Here is a 24,429-nt window from a genome sequence, read left to right as displayed (position 1 = left end):
TTTGGATTCATGTCAATTTGTGTTATCAGATATTTAACCCCTTGAACCGTCAAAAATACGAATAAACTTGACCTTTCACTCTGTACTTAGAGTGCTCTGTTTTTCCCTCTACACCAAACCTCTAGCCGATCTACAAGCCGATCTACAAGCTCTCAACGCCTCGCACTGCGAGGCGTTGTGAGCTTGTAGATCTGCTATTTTTGGCTGAAGTTCTCAGAATATGGACATTAGGGTTCAAGTGGTTAACTCTTTTTGTGCCGATCCCGAACTAGTTCGGCTTTATTTCGGCCTTTTGATCGGCCGGTGTGCCGATCCCGAACTAGTCCGCTTTTTATCAAAAAATCAAACCTCGGTTCGAAGTGGAGCGGTGAATCTGAGCAGCTATACCGTGTGTGTGTGTGTGTGTGTGTGTGTGTGTGTGTGTGTGTGTGTGTGTGTGTGTGTGTGTGTGTGTGTGTCTAGTCTGCACAATAGTGCCATAGAAGCTGTGTGTGTGTGTGCCTGCACAACAGCGCCCCTCCTTTAACTTGTGTGTTGTGTGTGGCCACTCACTCACTCACTGTGACATCACAGGTGATATCACAGGTGACACCACCTATGTAAAAGTCTATATAAGGGTATTCCCCAGAATCCCTTTTATGCCCATATATGAAGATCCCTGATGTCATCGATATACATCACTGGCCAGATGGCCAAGACATGGCCCATATCTGTGTGGCTGGTTCAGATAGGGATCTCCATGTATGGGCATAAAAGGGATTGTATGTTGTGATGTCATGGGAACCACTCTAACAGAATCCCTTTTATGCTCATACATGGAGACCCTAACCCTGATTTCATCAATATTAAGCCCACATCTAATTTCATATGGGAATGCCATATCTGTGTGGCTGGTTCAGAAAGTGATTTCCTTTTATGGGCATAAAAGGGATGTACCATATACGGTACATGGATCTCCATATATGGGTATTAGGGGTCTCCATATATGGGTAAGTGGTCGGATATACATCGCTGGCCAGATGGCCAAGAAGGTCGCATGTCACCCTGAGGTGTCTTACTAGTGTTAATTACATCTAAGTAGTAAGCCAATATCAGCTGAATAGAGCTCAATTAGACTATAAGAAGTTGTATCTCATATTATGCTCATGCTATGTGCATAGGTATGACATATAAGAAGCATACTGTATGTGTTTTGTGTGAACACGTGTGTAATTCTTTTGTGCGTGTGTGTGCTAACTCTGAGAGTAAAGCAGTGTGATTAGTTTGTAGAGACTAGAGCATCCTACCTGGGGCTAATGTCTCCTGTTGATATCTCTCAAAGTATTTCACACACACGCACGCACGCACGCACGCACGCACGCACGCACACACGCAGGCGCGCACACACACACACACACACACACACACACACACACACACACACACACACACACACACACACACACACACACACACACACACACACAACAATGTCTAGACGTTTGTCGAGACAATTTAGGTACAGCATTTCATGAGCATGAGCATCCACAATGGTTGCCATGGAGTTGCATGTAAACATATTCTCTCTTACAAGTGCAGTGAATCTGTTTGTGTTGTTTGTATTATCCATGTGGAGACCCAAGATTAATTAGAACTGTCAACAATAACACCTTGTGTGGGGTGACCCGAGGTCAAGGTTAGGGGTTATTGCTGTTAGCAACAGGTTTAAGGCAATTGTTAACAATGGCAATTTTTGCTTCTGACATCTCCCATACAAGCGTGACTGTGCTGTGCACAGTAGCTGTACAGTATAAACCAATTCTTGGATTCCATCTCTTCCACCTCCTCGGCCGTATTCATTTTGTGCTGTTACCATGACAGCCCAAATCACACAAAACACACTCCGGGGCGAAATGATGATGTACTTTTGAAAAGCAGTGTATTTACAGGGAGTTGTTTCTGGAACTCTATCGGGTCATGAGACCCAGCCGTCAAACTGTCCAGAAAGCCCCCCTCCGCACCCCCCCCTCCACACACACTCACTCACTCAATTCAATTCAATTCAATTCAATTCAATTCAATTCAATTCAATTCAATTCAGAGCCCTTCAATTCAAAGGGCTTTATTGGCATGAGAAAACATGCTAAGTACTGTACTTAAGTACACTTTTGAGATGTTGGTACTTATTTGAAAACTTTAGTTACTAGTTACTTTGCAGATATAAATGATAAAATATTATAAAACATACATTTACCACCACTTTTTTCAAAAATCATTTGTACTTTTACTTTTGGTACTTTAAGTACATTTTGATGCCAATACTTTCGTACTTTTACTCAAGTACATTTTGAATTCCAGACTCTTACTTTTAACAGAGTACTTCTACATTGCAGTATTGATACTTTTACTTAATAAAACATTTGAGTAGTTTTCCCACCAGTGTGTTTACATTGCCAAAGCAGAAGTGTACACATACACAATACAATATCGTCGTTGTCGGGTGAAAACCTTTTATGTCCAAAACCGTTCGTTTTGCATTTATCATTTTAAAAATGATTTAAACTAGTGAAAACAGCCAATCTACAAGCACACAATGCATTGTGTACTTGTAGATCTGCTGTTTTCACTACTTTTGTGCGACGGCCTTGTATGATGAAGCAGGGCTTTACTTTGCAAAAGAACGTACAAATTTGAAACTTGGAGATACAAGGTTTCCACCCGACAACGACGATATAATACAATCAGAACAAAATCACTCACACTCTCTCTCTCTCTCTCTCTCTCTCTCTCTCTCTCTCTCTCTCTCTCTTTCTGTCTGTTTTGTATAGCGAGTTGTCAACCAACAGATCCTCTTATCCACCTACAGTAGATGCACCTAATAACAGTGCATCCACACTCGCGCTCGCACTCTCATTCGTGTACACGCCCTCTCGCGCCAACGCACGCCTTGAGTTTAATGAGTTGGGAAAGGAAAGGCTGAATCTACTGACCATATGTGAGGGAGGACTTGTTGTGTTGCCATAGCAATAGGAGCCAATGACATCACTCACAGAAGCACAGACATTCCAGAGGATCATAAGACAGACAGACACACAGACAGAGGGAAAAGAGAAAAGTGCACAAGAGACAGATAATTAGTAGAAGTAAGACAACTCCTACACTCCCTCTCGTGTGTGTGTGTGTGTGTGTGTGTGTGTGTGTGTGTGTGTGTGTGTGTGTGTGTGTGTGTGTGTGTGTGTGTGTGTGTGTGTGTGTGTGTGTGCGCGCGCGCGTGCGTGTGCGTGTGTGTGTGCCTGCTAGAATATTCGAATATCAAAGTCACTATTCAACGTTGGTTACCGAAGTCGAATTTTCGCTTATTTTTATTGTTTTCTCTTTCAAAAATATATAGTTTATAAAGCGTGATAGATAGGAAGTCATAACAATGAGTTGTCAATGCCCCTGGCGGATGAATTTGTTAATGCTCTATACCAGGGGTTCTCAAACCTTTTTAGGCCGTGACCCCCAAAATAAGCATATTTGAACTGGGGACCCCCACCCTGACAATCACTTGGAATTGTAGGTATTACTTTATTTAATGTGACTCGGTTCTGCAGATAAATATTGTGAAAATAGCAGATCTACATGCTCACGATGCCTCGCAACGCGAGGCGTTGTGAGCATGTAGATCGGCTATTTTCACAATGTTCGCCTCTTGCTTCCTTAATATTTGACAGTTTGGCCAGTCCTGTCGAATATTCGACTGTTCGAATACTTTGAGGTCGAATAATTCGGAAACTAAAAATCACTATTCGTGAATGCCCTAGTGCCTGCATGTACGTGTGTGTGAATGCTTACTATACAGTATGTCAGTAATATTTAACTGCAGCAGGACTTTCTCGTTCGTTATTAACCAAGTAAAGTGGGAATGGAGATTGCAAGACAAGCTAAAGAGGAAAGTGTAGAGGGCCATGCAGTGTGTGTAATAGATACAACTGTTACTTACTGTACTTGTAAAGTAATCTAAACATACCTGTGGTTTCTGACACCTTCCCTGTTCTTCCTCTATAATGCATTCTGATGACACAATCCAAAATGCTCACACCCAGTTCTGTGGTGCTTTCCCTTCATTTTTCACTCTCACACACACACACACACACACACACACACACACACACACTCGCACGCACGCACGCACGCACGCACGCACGCACGCACACACACACACACACACACACACACACACACACACACACACCCACGCCGCACGCGTATGTTTGTGTGGATGTGTACATCGCTGGCATAGTTGGTTGCATATTTCTGCTAAATTAGACCTCATGTGCTCACAGGCTTAGACTCAGACAGAGACTGAGCGAAAGAGAAAGGCAGATAGACGCTAGATAGACTAAATTACTGCTTAGCCAACTGACCGACTGCCTGACTGGCCGAATGACTGACTGACTGACTGACTGACTGACCGACCGACCGACCGACCGACCGACCGACCGACCGACCGACCGACCGACCGACCGACTGACAGCCTGACTGGCCGAATGACTGACTGACTGACTGACTGACGGACTGACAGACTGACTATCTGACCGACTGACCGACTGACCGACTGACTGAATGCCAGACTAACTGACTGATTTCCTGAAAGAGCGACTTCCATCATAATTGACTGTGTTTGTATTTGTTATAGAAAGAGAAAGTGAACGACTGTAAACCAGCTCACTTCAAAATCACATAATTAAAGTGACCTTTGTGGTTGCTAATCCCACAGGCTGAGTTGGGTACATCAGTAATATTGCTTGTGGTATAATAACCACAAGCCCGGGTCTCGTTCGTTCGTGTAGGACTAACACAGGCAATTGGGACATCAGCCAAGGAGTGGTATCGTCATCTCCAGTTCAGTGAGGCCGCTGACTCCCATGTGATTTAGAGATTTGCATTCATCAATGATGTGTTCAACAGCCTGTGGTTTTCCACAGTCACAGAGATCGGTGGCAGACCCTCCAATCATATCGTCGTCGTCGACTCGTTGGGTGGAAACCTTGTATGTCCAAAAGATTGACCCAGGCGTTCCGTGGTAAACCCGGGTAAGCCCGGGTCTGATACACGGGGAATGATGCCACAGATACATTTTAAAGTGGGGTTGACTCATGGACACGAGGACATCGCCAGAGATAATCCCAACATGTTTTCAGAATTTGGTCACAGGGGAAAACATGGACACAGTGTTGTGTGGCTGCAGCTCCTTTGCTCATGTACTCTATATATTTTGGTAGGGGCAATGCCTAAGTGGTATGCGCCTGGACCAGTAGGCCAGCGGGCGCCCCAGGCCTGTCACAATTATTACGTAATAATCTCCTAAACGCAATCATTTGAGCAGACCACAATAATTTGGCTTAATCCTTTCCATTCAAAACAGCTTGATGGAACTAACAGGAATGTCACATTTCCATAATTTCCAAATTCTTCCACACTCTTTTAGTGATGTCATCTGGTTCACCACCAACTGTTTATCTTGAGCAGCTCAACTTCTAATATTCAACCGATCACATTTCGTTGAGCATCTATAATGGCTGTAATTGCAAAGCCAAACACCATAACACAGCTGTGGGCGCATAAACGCTTTTAAACCAACTGAATATAATAACTTTGTTCGTTTTGATTATTGGCGGTACAATAAAACAAAGAGAAAAATATAATGAAATCTAGCCTGGTTCAGACCCTGAATCGCTAGCCACACCCCTTTAAAAATTTGTTTTGGCGATTCAGGGAGTCTGGTGTTGCTCTCACTGAAAAGGTTTTCCTCCTTTGGAAATCCGTATGGCGAATCAGCGTTGTGAATCAGCGTCTTGTGATCAGCGTGGGTGGGGTTTTCCCAGAACTCATGTGCGATTCGCCGCCGCCGTACTGGACCGCACACATCGCGTTGCGGTAAAATGCGGTAAAATGCAATCGTATCGATCTCGCTTTGAAACATCAGTAGCAGACATGTTATGTTGTGTTTGATTACTAATTCGTTGTGCTCCAATTCCTGCTGTTTCTTTGGTTAGCAAGTAGCACTAGCAAGCAACAGGCTAGCCACTAGCCAGCCACACATAACAACACTACATCATCTGCTTTGCTACTGTTGTGTTGGTCAGACGGTGAACCAATCGCAGAAGACTGCCTCTTTGGCAACGCCCATCCCAGAAACAGCTCTGGAGTGAAGCACTTTCAGACTGAATAATGGAGTGAAACGAAATGTCAATTCAGGCTGAGTGTCAGGCTAAATGAAATCCTTAATGACAACGAATCGACTAAAGTGGCATAATCGTGACAGCCCTAACAGCCGATATTTCCTACTTGTTCTCACATTGGCAAATAAAGTGGGCCAATGTGGATGCTAATTGACCATATTCACATGTTGTGACCGCGTGTGCAAATGGTCAAGTGGCCTGCAACGATGAAATGTACTGAACGAGTGTGTTTGGAGAGACTATTTTACATATATTTCTGCAAATTGAGTACTGTACTGTATTAATCATGCTGACCTCAAGAGGATCACACTCGGGCTGTTCAAATTAAATGCATGCGCTCTCCCAAGTGCGCTCCTTGTTTGTCTGTGAGACTGTGTATATCAGGCATTGTTTTAACCGATTTCGTGCCGCCGACATGAAAGGGTTAATTGTCCAGGGTGCCGGTCGCTTTCTCCGTCCGCGGCCAGTCTCTTATTTTGAAGGCCGGAAGTAGATCGAGCTCACAATTCCTACTTGACGATGTTCAAGATTCACCCGTGTCTACTTCCGGTCCAAAATGTAAACAATTATCGAAGATGGATGCCTTCATGCTTGTGCTATTGTAGCGAGAATCCAATGCCATCCTTGGCATCAAAAGTGTTTTTTGGAGAAAATGGGCTATAAAGATGAGAAAGACTGTTAGTTTCTATGGGATGGGATCACTATTGTGTGCACGTGGATGCGCGATGATGATGATGAATTGGCGACTTCACCTGTGCCAGGGTTTTTCACCGGACCGAAGGTAGCCAGCCCAGATTTTCTGTATATACAGTATATTACGCGAGTCATCCTGCGATCGGCACTGTAGATACCTTTTAATATTTTGCGAGTCATCGCGAGATCGGCACTAATTGAGTTTTAACACAGTAAGTTTGAGCGAAAATGTGTGTGTTTTGGAAACTACTGTTCATACAGTACCACTGGATGGATGGATACATGGCACTTGGATTACCGGTATACTTTATGAGTCGTGTGAGAGTTTATAAAGCAATTTCTTTCATATCGTTTTGATGTTAAACTTTGCCTCCTAATCCTATTAACTATATTTAATCAAGTATTTCTTTCATATGTCTATTCTTCATTCACCATGAAGGCATGCAAGAATTAGTTTTAATTCTCCTTGAATTGAATGGATCACAGGGCGATTAATTGATAGAAAAACAATGATTATTGTGTTCATGGTAAGCTTACATTTCATATCACACATACTGTATGCATGCACTCCTGACCTGTAACTCTCACCAGTGTTGCATCTGGTGGTGGCAATGCCCATTTAGGAGGAGCTTAGAGTCAACGTGATTTAGAAAGGATGCAATGAAAGGCAGCATGGACAGAGGGGGGTGCATGCCATGCACGTATTGAGTATTATGTTTCATTATGTCTTTCAAAATGCTTTCATATGGCACATATTATTCTCAGGCTGTTTGACGATCAAAGATATTGAGCAATGCAGCTTTAAAACCCATTTAGAACGGGTACACCTTATTGTGTATCATTATTTTATGCTTTAACTATTGAAAAATAGCAGATATACAAGCTCACAGCGCGGCAGTGCCGCGCTGCGAGCTTGTAGATCTGCTATTTTTGAAAAATCGGGAAAATTAGAATTTTGATTCTATGTCTTTTGAATCCTTCTAAGGTGTTTTGAAAAACCTATGTTTCTATGTCAGCAATCTGGCTGGCCATCGTCAAAGAAAAGGTCCTTTTCACCTAACTGGAGCTCAGTTAGTCTGTTCTTGAGAGACTACTATGTCAGTGGTTCTCAAACCTTTTCATGTGAAGGACCCCAAACTGATATTTATTTGCCCACAGACCCCCATCTCAAGATATTTAGTTCCAGGGACCCCCCAGAAGCAAAATTTTAGTTACAAAGGTTCGCTTTAAAAATACATATATTCAAAGATTTGCACACATTTTCACGACTTTAAAAAAAAATGCAGATATACAAGCTCACAGCGCGGCACTCGGTGCCACGCTGTGAGCTTGTATATCTGCTATTTTTCAATAGTTAAAGCATTCAATAATCTAGGCCTAAATGGGTTAATTAGGGACCTAAACATTTGGCACTCCTTCTGCCTTCACCACTCTTTTTAGATAACATTATGTGAATGATGAATGATCAGTGAACAGTGTAATTAAAAGAATCATGTGTGGTGTGTGTGGCTGCCTCCCGTGTTAAATGCTGGAGGTCTGGGCATCAATGTGCTAGTGAGACAGAGAGACTGGGAGAGACAGCAGGAGTACACGTGTGCCAGACTCTCCTCTTTCACCTCACCCTCACCCAAAGAGAGAGTCAATGGCAAGGGTGATAATTAGTTTGGCTTTTCTGTAATTACATGCAAAAACGACTGACAGGAGAGCTTGTGTGCATGTGTTAGAATTTCAGCAGTCTGTCTTCAATACATGATCTGTTCTCACTTTGTTTCGGGGAGAAACTGCGTGTGAAATATCACAGGCAGTGCCACGGCTTGTCCTCAAGGTGCTGCAGCCAATTATGCCAACCCGAAAGATCAATGTCTCTTTTTAGAATCTCATAATGAGAAACCGTGGTCTTTCGGATCTATTGGAGATCTGAAAAGAAATCCTTCTACAGTACCTCTTTTCTTAGGTCTTGAGACATTCTCCTTATCTATTCCTCAGAGGCACTGCAGTCTAAGCGCTATGGTTACAGTTTCGTACTGGCTGCTACTGTCTGCTTGGTCATGTTGAAATTGAAGCTGTCTATTATGGGTCCCCACCCAACGGACCCATAGATTAAGAAGTAAGGATAAATTGGATTCAGTCTTGCTTTCACAGTGTTGACATTGCTGCTTAACCAGAACTACCATGTTATTGGATTTCTGGGCCTTGTGCAGCATGTGAATGTGTGCAATACATTAGCACGTATGTCATCATGCAGACATGCGTATAGAGATTCCGTTAGCCGGTATCTACCGGCCATTGGCAGGTTAAATGTTTCATTGGCCGGTAATTATAAAGTCCACCGGCCACCGTGGCCGGCTGGGAAAATGCCTCTTAGGCTATTTTATAATTTAATCTTATTATTCACATAATTATTTGTCTAAAGTAGTAAAGCTACAACCATTAAAACCTATCATAATTTTAAATTTGTATCATGTTCTGTCTTCTGTGAGTCTGACGACAGCGGAGCTGCTTCATGCTGCGCTGTTAGAGGTGGGACTTTCGCGAACGAATCAAGTCTTTTGAACGGCTCTTTGAAATGAACGGTTCACAGTAGGGAGCCGTTCCTGAACAGTGGTGGGAAAAGCACGCTAGTCTTTTGAACGGCTCTTTGAAAGGAACGGATCCCAGATATCCGGCTCACTTCAAATAGCCATAAATCCCATATCTATGTTACGTGCATTGGAAATATAGGAGCTTCAAGCTCACAACAAGTCGAAACGCGCATCGCTGTGAGCTTGTATGTCTGCTATTTTAGACACGCACACGGCCTTACGGAGAAGCACACATCACGTTTCACAGCTCCGTCAAGTTGATAGCCTTACATTAATGCGCTAGTGTTATAATCAGAACAGAACTGGGGTTCTAGACCAAGCTGGACCCAGAGTAGACGATAATGAAAAAGGGACCCGAACTCTGTGGAATCGTGGATATTATAATGACTTTCTGATCGCATGGATGTGAACCCATCGTGGTCAAAGCAACAGAGGCAAGTTAGTAACCTTCCTTGCACCAACATAACATTAACAAAACAAAACAAAATAAATGTTGTGTGTTTGCATATAAAGGTTTCATGAGACAGTGAAGCCAAAATCATATAGAATACAATTAACTTATTAATTTGTAGGCCACGTAGTCTACTGTGTGGCAGGGCGCGCAAACGGTTCGCTTGTGTTGCGCGCCCACTTTAACCTATTCACTTCTTTATACTACTACATAACATAAGTAGTAAGGATATTATTTTGTTAACTCAGGAACAGATTGCAATTGCATCTGTGATAAAGAGCAATTAAGGAAGCCCAGCGCTAACATAAAATGGGGTAATTATTATGTGCACCATGCACATACAGTATCTCATCTGCAAACACGTGTGACGTTCAATATAATATGGCCGATAAATTAATTGATTGGCCGGTAAACTATAATCCTGCCGGCCACGGTGGCCGGCCCCAAAAATGCCTAGCGGAAACCCGTATACCTGTATAATGTATACTGTAGGTCGGTGACAAATTAAATAAGCCACCGGAACCGCTTTAGTGCACCTTGGCATGGATTCTCTGGAAAGTCTCTGGAACTCTATTGGAGGGATGGAACACCATTCTCACAAAAGGATATTCCCTAATTTGGCGTACAGATGAAACCGTCCTCGTCGTGCTAATGCACGAGCGTCATAGTCGTTGAATGTGAGCTTTCGACCACAATTCCTGGCTACTGATGTCTTTCCCACAGACCAGAATGCAGATGGCTCTTCAGTCACTGTTCCTTTTGAAACACTAGCCAGTTGAGCCGTCCTTGTGTCTGATTCTTCTGCCGTCTGTGCCCCAATATAACACAATCTTTTCATAGTTATCATCTTGAACCAAAATCTAGGTCAGGACAAGGGATGGGACGATATGGAAATGTCATATCACAATCTTTGTGACCAAAGATGTCGCGATTTTCGATATTATTGCGATAATCAAAATATCCCCAACATCCGTTATCGCGGGGCGGCGTTGCGAGCTTGTAGATCTGCTATTTTTTGGCAGAGAGAGACCAAAGAGATTTGGTAGAGAGTGAAAAAAGACTGTATCAAGTACAGTACATATATTATAAGTATGTTTTACCAATAGAGGGTTTAAGTGGTACCAGATATGCAGCTCGGCAAATAAAAGGTGAATTGATCCCAGTGCATGACGGAGGACGATTTCACGATAAATGAAATCTCCGCGATACGATTATCATGAGTGTTTATAATCACGATAAACGATAATATCGCCTTAGCATCCCCAGGGTCTGTGGGGCATTTTTTAATACATGCTGCAGAGTTTGTTTGGATATTAATTGATTGATTGGATAGTACACCTGTATGGAAGCAGGTCACCTATTCACTTCACTTTTCCTTGAATTTGTCACCCATCTGCCCTCATAAGAGTACAGTACATACATGCGTGTGTGTGTGTGTGTGTGTGTGTGTGTGTGTGTGTGTGTGTGTGTGTGTGTGTGTGTGTGTGTGTGTGTGTGTGTGTGTGTGTGTGTGTGTGTGTGTGTGTGTGTGTGTGTATGTGTGTGTACACAGACACGTGCACTGTGTGTGAGTGTTAAAACCGCTGCACACAGCTGCCCTCGGACCGCCAGCTGGACAGCAGACAACCCAGGCAGCAGCAGCTGGAAAAATGGACAGAATGTTCTAAAGAGGAGAGGAGAGGAAAAAAGGGAGCGTGTGTGTGTGTGTGTGTGTGTGTGTGTGTGTGTGTGTGTGTGTGTGTGTGTGTGTGTGTGTGTGTGTGTGTGTGTGTGTGTGTGTGTGTGTGTGTGTGTGTGTGTGTGTGTGTGTGTGTGTGTGTGTGTGTGTGTGTGTGTGTGTGTGTTTATGACCCACCCAGGGAGAATGTGAAGCTGGATGAAGAGGTTTTCAGACCGATCCCCTTCTTCCATTACATGCTACCTCTCTACCCGCGGTGGGGAAAGTACCCAATAAATGTCCCATCAGAGCAGAGAGCTATAGCATAGAGCGGGGCCTCCTCTCAGGGTTACCATCAGAGCAGAGAGCTATAGCATAGAGCGGAGGCTCCTCTCTGGGTGACCATCAGAGGAGAGAGCTATAGCATAGACCGGGGGCTCCTCTCTGGGTTACCATCAGAGGAGAGAGCTATAGCATAGAGCGGGGGCTCCTCTCTGGGTTACCATCAGAGGAGAGAGCTATAGCATAGAGCGGGGGCTCCTCTCTGGGTTACCATCAGAGGAGAGAGCTATAGCATAGAGCGGGGGCTCCTCTCTGGGTTACCGCCGCGCTTACAGCCAGGCATCCCCGTTTTTTGGGGCTACTAGGGATGGGACGATGTGAAAATGTCACGATTATTGTGACCAAAATAATTGCGATTTATCAAAATATGCCTAATACTCTTAAAATGACACTTTTATCAACCACTTGAACCCCCGCATCCATATTTTGGGGCAGAACGCATGCCAAAAATAGCAGACCTACAAGCTCACAACGCGACACTTGTACATCTGCTATTTTTTTGGCAAAGAGATTTGGTGGAGTGAAAAGAAGACTGTATCAAGTATGCTTATACTGTAGGTTAGTGATGTGCAATCCCGTTCATTTCAGTGAACGTATCATCTTGTTCACGTTCGTTCACGTGGGGCGGCATAGCTCAGGGGTAGAGAAACCGTTATTAGAGCACGAAGGGTTCCCAGTGCGAATCCGGGCTCCCCCTGAGTTAATGTCGAAGGGTCCTTGGGCAAGACTCTGAACCCCACATTGCTCCCGGTGAGCAGGTTGGTGCCTTGCATGGCTTCCTCCGCCACCGGTGTATGAATGTGTGCGTGAATGGGTGAATGTAATGCACGATCTCTGTAAAGCGCTTTGGATAAAAGCGCTATATAAATGCACCATTTACCATTTATTCACAGCATTGATCCGTTCAAACAAATCGTTTGCGTTCACCGTTCACGTTCGCATGTCTCACGTGGCAGTCTCGCTCGGAGGAGGAAGTCTTGAGTGTGTGGGGGATTGGGGGCCTGGGAGGCAGTATGCGGGGAGGTTGGTCGGGGAGGTTGCCGTGAACGTAACATTTTGTGAACGTGAACGGATCGCCCACGAGTCTTGCTAACGATTCGGGTTCTTACGAACGAATCACTCATGAACGACACATCACTATTACAGGTGTGTTTTACCAATTAAGTGGATCCCAGCATATATGACGGAGGACAATTTCACAATATATTAAAATGTCGGTGACACGATTATTGTGAGATAATAAGGATTATCGCCCCATCCCTATTCGTAGGGCTTGTGGAGGAGCAGGTTATATGGCTGGAGCTGTTCACCTGGAGCTGCTTCAGGATGGAACCCTGGAAGGGGGGAGAACCAGGGCAGTTACCCAGGCTGTGGCCTAGTGTGTCCACAATGGATGGATTGTTCTGCCGAGCTGGCCTTGTGTGGCTGGCTGCTCAGTCCCAGCTCTTCAGTCATCTCCTTCCTACTTTCTCTCTCTCTACAGCAGGGGTTCCCAAACTTTTTTGTCTCAGGGCACCCCATGAATATTTTTTTAATCCGAGGCACCCCTACATTATAATTTTCACTCCCAGCACCTTATTTATAGCATATCGTCGTTGTCGGGTGGAAACCTTGTATGTCCAAAACCGTTCGTTTTGTATTTATCATCTATAAAATGTACTAAACTAGTGATATGTACTAGTTTGTGTACTAAACTAGTGAAAACAGCAGATCTACAAGCACACAACGCCTCGCATCGCGAGGCGTTGTGTGCTTGTAGATCGGCTGTTTTCACTAGTTTTGTGTGACAGTCTTGTATGATGAAACAGTGATGATATTTTAGTGATTATGTTGCAAGGAAAACGTTGAGATAATAGACATTTTGGTTAGAACTGACTGAAAATAACTTTGTACTTCAAGTTTAAAATGATACTAAATATTTTTTCAAGTGTCCAAATTAATTCCAAATGTTATCAAATGATCTCGCGGCACCCCTGGACTGCCGTCGCGGCACCCCAGGGTGCCCCGTCACCCACTTTGAAAACCCCTGCTCTACACACACACATGGACGTGCAGAGAATGTTAGAGAGGCAGGGGCTGAAATGTCTAAAAGGGCCTTTTCGTGAAAATATAAAAAACAGCAGACCTCCAAGCTCACATCGGCTATTTTTGGCACTTGATACCACACTAAACTAAGCATAATCAAAAAATGAATACTGAAGATGTGGCGTAACGGCATGTATTTCTACACAGAGAGGGCAATTATCTCAACATAAGATGCTGCGTTCAAGTTCAGGAGAGTTTGGACAAGGCAATTCTTTTGAATGCTGCAGGTATGGCATGGAAAGAAGGCATTTACATTTCTTGCACCATAGTGAAAACTGCATTCATGGTCCGGAGAGGGCACTCTTTACAGACCGGTAAAAGGGCCGGGGCTCAAGCCCCCTTTGATGTCTATGTGTGCACGTGCCTACACACACACACACACACACACACACACACACACACACACACAAACACACACACAGTAAAATCCACTTATCCACACACAGAGACGTGTTAATGGACCCTCGTGGGTCCATTTGGTTACATTTGAGTTAAATGACCGCTCTGGGTTATACAGTGTAGAGAGAGGGAGTGGAGGAAGGGAGGGAGGGAGGGAGGGAGGGAGGGAGAGGGGGATGATGAAGGGATGAAAGCCACCGCAGAGCAGTCTGTGTTTAGTGGGTTAGTGGAGCACTGGCCCGTCTCTCGCGGCGGTTTTGGACAACCGAGTGACCACGGGCCATACCGCCGAGAGACTCCAGTCTGTGCAACCAACAGGCCCTAACGGGCCTGCGCCGTTAAATGGAGTGTTTACGGGTCCCGTTTGTACACTCTCAGGATCCGACCATGGGTGTCGCAGCTCTCCATTTAGTGCATGGGCCATACGAGATGTCGGTATCGGAAAGGTGGCAAAGGTTATCATGCATTTTTGAAAAGCTCTATATCTGTAGATTATAATTTGGTATGATAACCCGTTCTGAGACACAGCTAAATTGGTGTTATCAGCCGCTAGAGTTGGTGTCCCATTAACTACTTTACAGTCATTTTTTTTTATCTGCTTTAAGTAGCATATGAGGGGTCTAACTAGCTAACTTTTCATGATTTTGAATCCATTGCAAGCATCTGTTTTGCACAAAAAACATTCCTTGGGCTATAAAACGGCCCCACAAGACTATGGTTTTGTGATGAAAAGTGATGAGTCATCACTTTTCACACTTTTGTGGGGGCCGTTTTAGCCCAAGGAATGTTTTTTTTATGCAAAACAGATGTTTGCAATGGATTCAGAATCATGAAAAACCCCTAGTTTGACCCCTCATATGTTACTTAAAGCAGATTAATTTTTAGCTTTTTTTCCTGTAATGTAAAGTTAATGGGACACCAACTCTAGCGGCTGATAACACCAATTTAGCTGTGTCTCAGAAAGGGTTGTCATACCCAAATATAATCTACAGATATAGAGCTTTTATAAAATGCATGGTAACTGTTGCCACCTTTCGGATACCGACATCTCGTATGGGCCCATCACTATGTGCCTGTATGGGAGGAGGGCCTTCTCATGGCCTGGCCTGTCCTGTAGGGCAGTGGTTCTCAACCTTTTCAGGTTGTGACCCCCAAAATAATCATATTTGAACTGGGGACCCCTCACCCACCCTGACGAGCACTGAGAGTTGAGGCATTACAGATTGTGAAAATAGCAGATTTACATGATCGTCGCGAGGCGTTGTGAGCATGTAGATCGGCTATTTTCACAATTTCTGCCTCTAATATTTGTCAATTTGGTCAATGTTTAATTTGTCATTTTAGAGGTATTAAAAAGTCCTCAAATTGTCACTTTATAAACGTGCAGATACCCTCTATACACTTAAACTTTATGTTGGTTTGTTTACTGTTGAGTGAGAAAACAATGTTGCACGTTAAGTTAATCATCTGGGGACCCCTCAAAATAATTTGGGGACCCCCAGTCCCCACCAGGTCCCACAGGTTCAGAACCACAGCTGTATAGGGTTATGTTGGACTGTTTGAAGTAAAACCTCAGTCGTAACTGAGCTCACAGTAGTAATAGGTTGTCTGAGGGAGACATTGTACATTGTAGAAACCAGGCTCTTAGGTCTCTCTCTCTCTCTCTCTCTCTCTCTCTCTCTCTCTCTCTCTCTCTCTCTCTCTCTCTCTCTCTCTCTCTCTCTCTCTCTGTCCCTTGTCATTTGTCTCACTGCAGTTCCTGCACACTCTTACAGTATTTCCCATCACCCCAGCACAGAGTTGTAACTGTGTGTGTGTGTGTGTGTGTGTGTGTGTGTGTGTGTGTGTGTGTGTGTGTGTGTGTGTGTGTGTGTGTGTGTGTGTGTGTGTGTGTGTGTGTGTGTGTGTGTGTGTGTGTGTGTGTGTGTGTGTGTGTGTGTGTGTGTGTGTTTTATCTCATTCCCTTGCCTAGAATAAGTGGCACCAGACATGCCTTATAAGGACTGGTTAGATCATTGGCCACACCGTTAGTAAAACAGAACCATATGTGTACTCACTGTGTGTGTGTGTGTGTGTGTGTGTGTGTGTGTGTGTGTGTGTGTGTGTGTGTGTGTGTGTGTGTGTGTGTGTGTGTGTGTGTGTGTGTGTGTGTGTGTGTGTGTGTGTGCGTGCGTGCGTGCGTGCGTGCGTGCGTGCGTGCGTGCGTGCGTGCGTGCGTGCGTGCGTGCGTGCGTGCGTGCGTGCGTGCGTGCGTGCGTGCGTGCGTGCGTGTGCACGTGCAGTTGTATATATACATGTGTGTAGGCGCCTCTACCTCTACAGTTTGTGTGTGTGTGTGTGTGTGTGTGTGTGTGTGTGTGTGTGTGTGTGTGTGTGTGTGTGTGTGTGTTTATGTGTTTGTGTGTGTGTGTGTGTGTGTGTGTGTGTGTGTGTGTGTGTGTGTGTGTGTGTGTGTGTGTGTGTGTGTGTGTGTGTGTGTGTGTGTGTGTGTGTGTGTTTATGTGTTTGTGTGTGAGTGTAAAGCAGAACCACATGTGTCCAGAGGTAGCCGAGAGAACAGAAGCCCATTGCTAATAGACATGGTGAAGGTCACATTATAGTCATGATACGCATGTGCACACACACACGCACACACACACACACACACACACACACACACACACACACACACACACACACACACACACACACACACACACACACCACACACACACACACACACATGCACGCGCACACACCTGTGTTACATAAGCAGGGTGAGGAGTCTGATGAACCTATGGGGGAAGAGCTGATTGCATCCTGCCTTAATGATGACTTTACCAGAGCAGCCTGAACTGTCTATACCCCGCCTCTCTCCTTTTCTCCCTCCCTCTCTCTCCCTCTCTCTCTCTCTCTCTCTCTCTCTCTCTCTCTCTCTCTCTCTCTCTCTCTCTCTCTCTCTGCCTCTCTCTCTCCCTCTCCCTCTCTCTCTCTTTCTTACACAGTGTGTCTGGAATGTACAGATGTTTCCTTTTGGGAATGGGCATCACACACACGCACGCACGCACGCATGCGTGCGCACACACACACACACACACACACACACACACACACACACACACACACACACACACACACACACACACACACACACACACACACACACACGCACACACACGCACATGCAGGCAAAGCACAGGAATACATATACAGAGAGAGAGAGAGTAGAGAGAGAGAGAGAGAGAGAGAGAGAGAGAGAGAGAGAGAGAGAGAGAGAGAGAGAGAGAGAGGGGGAGAGAAAGAGAGGGAGAGGGAGAGGGAGAGGGGAAAAGGATTGCATTCCCATATACCCAAACAGACCTTCCCCCTGTCTGGGTCCTGCTGCTGTAGAGAACATTACAGTACATACCAAACTGATCAGTGGTTCCCAAACCTTTTAGCTCCACACTTCAGATTTTTTGAAAACGTAATGAAATTAAGTTTGAAATTGAAAATGTTTGACATTTCTTTTATATCATGTTTGTTTTTGAAAATCTTTTGGGGAACAAAATGTAGAAAAGAATATATATATATATATATATATATAGTTGTGACCCTTAAGAATATGTCGACTATGCGACCCCACAATGGATGCAGAACCGTTTTTTGGGGAACCAAACATAAATGGACCATGTTTCACATGAAGTGTATATATGTATGTACTATGTACTCCCTGCATTTCTTTTGGCTCTCTCTCTCTCCCTCCTAGTCATTTCATTTCATATTCTGTTCAGTTCAATTACAGAAGCTAGATATACATTTCTTACACTCACCAAAGCTTCAGCATCAAATGCGAACCTATGAGCGTAGAAACACAAACTGTAAGCTAACTGTAATATAGCAATCATGCATGTCTCTCTCCCTTCCCCCGCTCTCTCACACTTTCTCTCGCTCTCCCTCTTTCCCTCCTCTCTCTCTCTCTCTCTCTCTCTTTCCCTCCTCTCTCTCCTAATGTTCTCTGATCTCTGGCTTCTTCCAGGATCCACTCGCATCCTCCCTGGCCTCAGTTTAATACTTATGACGTGTATAGTGGTGATGAGTTGGTAATGTTATTGTTTATGTGCGTACAGCAGGGGTCTTCAATGTTTTCAGGCCAGCTAGGCCCCCTTAGATGAGAGAGAGATGAAGCAGGGACCCCCACAACCTGTTCATTGATTCCGTATAGTTTCATCGTTTGACAGCACAATCATTTGTGTTATCAGATATTTAACCACTTGAACTATCAATACTTAATAAACCTTTGACTCTGTACTTAGTCTGCTCTTTTCCCCCTCTACGCCAAAGCTCTTTGCCAAAAATAGCCGATCTACAAGCTCACAACGCCTCGCAGCGCGAGGCGTTGTGAGCTTGTAGATCGGCTATTTTTGGCTAAAGTTCTCAGAATATGGACGCTAGGGTTCAAGTGGTTCATATAAAAAAGGAGAAAAAAAGTTCCTATCACTCAAATATTTGGCGGACCCCCTGTAGTAACTCTGGGGACCCCCTGTTGAAGAGCCCTGGTGTGTACAGTGTATGTGCCTGTGCTTTTTGTGTTGCTGTGTGTGTGTGTCTGTGTGTGTTTTCTCTCATCTCAATGCTTATGTGCACAGTGTATACAGTAGCTCGCCTGTTTTTGTCCTCCTAATTCTGCCTAATTATCAGGTACAACACAGTCCCGTCCCTTGTTGCATGTTGCGTGTGCTTGTGCGTGTGCTTGTTAATGTATTCCTGCAACATGTTAGGCGGCAGCTGAAGCGCAGCGGGAGTGAGGATAAACAGAATCATTCAAACGTGCATTGCTGTATTTGCGTGTTTATGCGCATTAGTGCATGGGTGGGTGGGTGAATGCACAGCAGGGGTGCAGATAGCGGTGATGGGTGTGTGTTAATTAGGTACTTATCTCCATAATGCCGGCTGGCGCATAGTGTAGAGACAAAGTCTCTCCACTTCCATTTGTCTTTGCCCATCTTCTCTATGGTCCCCCATCCTACGATGGTGGAGTAGGAGTAGGGATGGGACGATATGAACATTTAATATCACGATTATTGTGACGAAAGAAATCTCGATTTACGATGTTATCGCGATAATCAAAATATCCCCAACATCCATTATCCTGGGGCAGAACATTTGCCAAAAAAAATTGCAGATCTACAAGCTCACAACACGTCGCTGTGAGCTTGTAGATCGATTTTTTTTTTTGGCAAAGAGATTAGGTAGAGAGTGAAAAAAAGCCTGTATCAAGTACGTATATTATTAGTATGTTTTACCAATATGTAGGGTTTAAGTGGTACCGGATATGCAGCTCGGCAAATAAAAGGTGAATTGATCCCAGTGCATGACGGAGGAAGATTTCACAATGAATTAAAACTCCACAATATGATTATCGTGAGTGTTTTTTATCACGATACATGATAATATCGCTTATCAACCCATCCCTATGCTGGAGCTATGTCATTTTAGGCCTCCCTTTATTTCCATCGCCTTCTGGGGTCCAGTCAGTGTAATGAGACTCTTGGGATCGCGTTGATGTCCTTTTTCAGTGGACATGGCCAATCCAGGTCCACCTGCGTTTATTGATTATGCTGTGCATGCCATCTTGTTGGGTGATGTCGAGGAGGTTATCGTTTGAGATGGTCCTGGGCAAGAATATAAGCAGGAGGCATGAGTTGTGGAACGTGTATCATTTATGGTTGTTGCTTTCTGTAGATGCAGAGTTTTGCTGTATTGATTTGACTTCCACATATCGTCGTTGTCGGGTTCAAAACCGTTCGTTTTGCATTTATCATTTTTAAAATGATTTAAATTAGTGAAAACAGCAGATCTACAAGCACACAACGCCTCACGGTGCGAGGCGTTGTGTGCTTGTAGATCTGCTATTTTCACTACTTTTGTGCGACGGCCTTGAATGATGAAGCAGGGCTTTACTTTGCGAAAGAACGTACAAATTTGAAACTTGGAGATTCAAGGTTTCCAAACGACAACGACGATATAGTGGCAACTAAAATAGACGATTTACAAGCTCACATTGTGTCACATTGTGAGCTTGTAGATCTACTGCTTTTGTTGGCGCACTACACCACAGGGTTCCAAGACGGCTACGAAGTAACTAGGCTGCCTCAGTTGTGCCTGTCTCAAATGTAGTAATAATAATAACAAATGACATTATTAAAAACATACCACTTGCATTGTGCGTGCATGTTCTATATTAGTACTAAAACCGTGATTAAGAGATAATTCTATGAGATCTCTGGGGTTCTTCGTACAATTTACTAGCCATGTGCGTCTGAAGCTACAATACCATCCATGAATGATTTATGGTATTTATCAGTCGTAAAAACGATCACTCCGTGAACGTCTCAAGTCATTTTAAGATGCCAGCCTTGCAACATGTGTCAGGCGGATGGAAAAACAGCCCATATATTATATACAGACAGCAGGGAGCCATGTCCTCAGTAACACTGCGTTAAAATACTATTAAAAAGATATTCCAATGACAAATACTTTGGTGCGACAATGGCAACAATGGTAGTTGTCAAGAAATAGTTACCACACTGGAAAACCCTGCAATGCATTATGCACTGGTTCAACTCAACATTAGGGATGATATTAACATTTCATGTCACAGATCTACAAGCTTGAGCTTGTGCGAGCTTGTAGATCTTCTATTTTTGAAAGGTCGTGACAATCTGTGCAAGTCTTTGAATATTTTGAGCCGATTCTATAAATGTCTTCTGAATCCTTCTAAGGTTCTTGAAAAACACACGTTTTTATATCAGTGGTTCTCAAACCTTTTCATGTCAAGGACCCCTAGAATTATATGTATTGTCAAAATGTTAGGTACAGGGACCCCCCAGAAGCAAATATTTGAGTTACAAATATTCACTTAAAAAAAATATTCGCTTAAAAAAAAATATATATATATATATTCAAAGATTTGCAAATCTATATAGATAGCAGATCTACAAGCTTGCAGCGTGGCACTCGCTGCCACGCTGTGAGCTTGTTACAGATCTGCTGTTTTTCAATAGCTAAAGTATAAAACAATTCCAGGTCTTAATGGGTCAAAGACTACAAAATATCTTTAAGCAAGTGTGATCTGTGAGTTTAGTATGTAATTCAATTCAGGTTTTCAATTATGCTTCTAAATGTGTGTGTGTGTGTGTGTGTGTGTGCGTGTGCGTGCGTGTGTGTGTGTGTGTGTGTGTGATTTCCTCTGCAGAGATCTGTCCAGAAACCACATCTCTTCCCTGGACACCAGCCTGCTTGACCGCCTCACTGGCCTGCGAGAGCTGTGAGTGTACACACACACACACACACACACACACACACACACACATCACACACACACTGTCCTGTTTGTGTTCAGTAATTAGTGTGTGTACGAGTGTGGGTGGCGTGGGGGTGGATGGCTGGGCAGCAGTGCCAGTGGTTTTGATTGATGTTGACAGATACAGTACGGTATATACCATAGATATCATTATTTTCACTGCAAGAGGTGCGACCTCATCTATCTGTCTGGCTGTATGTACTGATGTGCCATTTCAAGTCTTCAGGCTTTACTGTTATTTTCCTGATCATTTCCTGAAAAATGCATTTTTTCTACAGGTTTCCTTCCCTGTTTTGCCTTTCAAAAGTTTATGGAGAATAGAGCAAATGGCAAGAAACCACTCCATTCCCATTGAAAAGCAGAATCCACCTTCATTGTCGTCGTCGGGTGAAAACCTTGTATGTCCATAACCGTTGGTTTTGCATTCATCATTTAAAAAATGATTTAAACTAGTGAAAACAGCCGATCTACAAGCACAAAACGCCTCGCACCGCAAGGCGTTGTGTGCTTGTAGATCTGCTGTTTTCACTACTTTTGTGCAACGGCCTTGTATGATGAAGCAGGGCTTTACTTCTCGAAAGAACATACAAATTTGAAACTTGGAGATACGAGGTTTCCACCCGACAACGGCGCCATGAAAATAGCAAAAGTAGCTGATCTACAAGCTCTACAAGAAATGTCACATCTGTCTGTCTGTCTGTCTGTCTGTCTGTCTGTCTGTCTGTCTGTTTATTAATGTAAACTAATTGATTTCAGATACCTGCAGGGGAACAGGATCAATGTTCTTCCCAGAGGGGTCTTCTGTTGTGGACCACTATCCATCCTGTAAGTACATCTCAACCAGGAGAGGAGAGGGGAGGGGAGGGGAGGGGAGGGGGGGGGAAGGGGAGGAGAGGGGAGGGGAGGGGAGGAGGGGGGGGGGGGGGGGGGAGGAGAGGGGAGGGGAGGGGAGGGGAGGAGGTGCAGGCAGTGAAGGGAAAGCAGACGGAAGAGAGTTTTAATTTAGTCTAGATTAAACTGAGCAGAAATCCCAGGAGTACTGCACAACACACACACACACACCCACACACACCCACACCCACACACACACACACACACACACACACACACACACACACACACACACACACACACACACACACACACACACACACACACACACCAGAGAGTGAGAGTGAGCGTGTGCACGCATGCATATAGGGACACACACAGCAAGACGGACAGATACGCAGATGCGGACACACACAGAGGGACATGCGGTACTTATTCACACACACACACACACACACACACACACACACACACACACACACACACACACACACACACACACACACACACACACTCACTCACTCACTCACTCACTCACACACACACACACACACACACACACACACACACACACACACACACACACACACACACACACACACACACACACACACACACACACACACACACAGAGACCAATCACAGGGCTATTAAGTTCAATTACAGCTTACTGCTCCAGGCTCCCACTGTTCCGCTGCTGTTAACCCCCCCCCCCCATACCTTCCATCTCCTCCCCCCATACCTCCATCCAGTACCTTCTCCCTCTCCCCGTCTGTGTGGGTGTTTTGCACGCATGTGTGTGTGTGTGTGTGTGTGTGTGTGTGTGTGTGTGTGTGTGTGTGTGTGTGTGTGTGTGTGTGTGTGTGTGTGTGTGTGTGTGTGTGTGTGTGTGTGTGTGTGTGTGTGTGTGTGTGTGTGTGTGAGAGAGAGAGAGAGAGAGAGAAGAGAGAGAGAGAGAGGACTCTGGAGTAGTGGTTTCCATCAGCTCTTTCCAAACCCACCACACAACGGTCCCATTATGTAGCCTACTGGATAGACCCGAGAAGGAGAGAGAGAGAGAGAGAGAGAGAGAGAGAGAGAGAGAGAGAGAGAGAGAGAGAGAGAGAGAGAGAGAGAGAGAGAGAGAGAGTATTAAAGTGTAGGAGTTGGGGGAGGAGGGAATGGAAACAAAGCACAAGGAAGGAAAGAGAGGGGAGGAACAGAAGGGTTTGAGGTGGAAATGTCTGATCGTTGCTGTCGCGCAGAAACCTCGTATCTCATTATTTAAATAAAACCTTCTACTAATGTAATGCCCTACTCTGTCATACTATAGTGTCACACTAAAGTAGCTAAACTAGTAAATCTACAGCGACGCGTTTTTGCTATTTTAACATTTTTGTTAAGCGAAAGTGATTAACAGGTGACTAAATATGGAACACGGGTTCTTGTTTTTTTCTCAGAAAAAGTACATTTGGACATACAAGGTTTCCACGTGACAGTGACGTGATGCTTTTGGCTGCGTGGTGGGGTTCCCATCAGCCTCTGCTCACTCAGCCAGTCAGCTATGTGTTTTGTGATGTTTTCCCTCAACTTTTTAATTGCAAAGTTTGTTCTTTTTCTCTTTTTATATAGTGTCAGTTGGTTATGGAAAAGGATGAGTGCAATCTAGTGATGACTACTACAGTTCAGGAGGCACACAACAAAATCAAATAGACAGCTGCCTGAATTCGATTGTAGAATCGTTTTTATTTAATTTTGTTCAGCCGAGCAAAAAAAAAGAAGAAACTGGAGGAAAGAATATTTGACTGTTGACAATCTGTTGCTACTGTAACCACCCTTTGACTTTCTACATCTGAACAATATTCAGGCAGACGATTTAA

General features: G+C 44.2%; 1 protein-coding gene across 1 annotated transcript in view; it reads left to right on the top strand.

Annotated features, from left to right (window-relative positions):
• Positions 1-24,429, top strand: part of pkd1a (polycystic kidney disease 1a) — a gene marked incomplete at its 5' end in the record, with an annotated part of 160,009 nt that overhangs the window by 7,480 nt on the left and 128,100 nt on the right. The window contains 2 exons of the mRNA XM_080722718.1: positions 21,632-21,703; positions 22,496-22,564. Coding sequence (XP_080578844.1) covers positions 21,632-21,703; positions 22,496-22,564 — 141 coding nt within the window. The remainder of the gene's footprint in view (positions 1-21,631; positions 21,704-22,495; positions 22,565-24,429) is intronic.

The sequence above is a fragment of the Nannobrachium achirus genome (assembly GCF_963921795.1).
Source record: "Nannobrachium achirus genome assembly, chromosome: 3".
Taxonomy (NCBI): domain Eukaryota; kingdom Metazoa; phylum Chordata; class Actinopteri; order Myctophiformes; family Myctophidae; genus Nannobrachium; species Nannobrachium achirus.
This window is presented reverse-complemented; position numbering and strand designations above follow the sequence as displayed.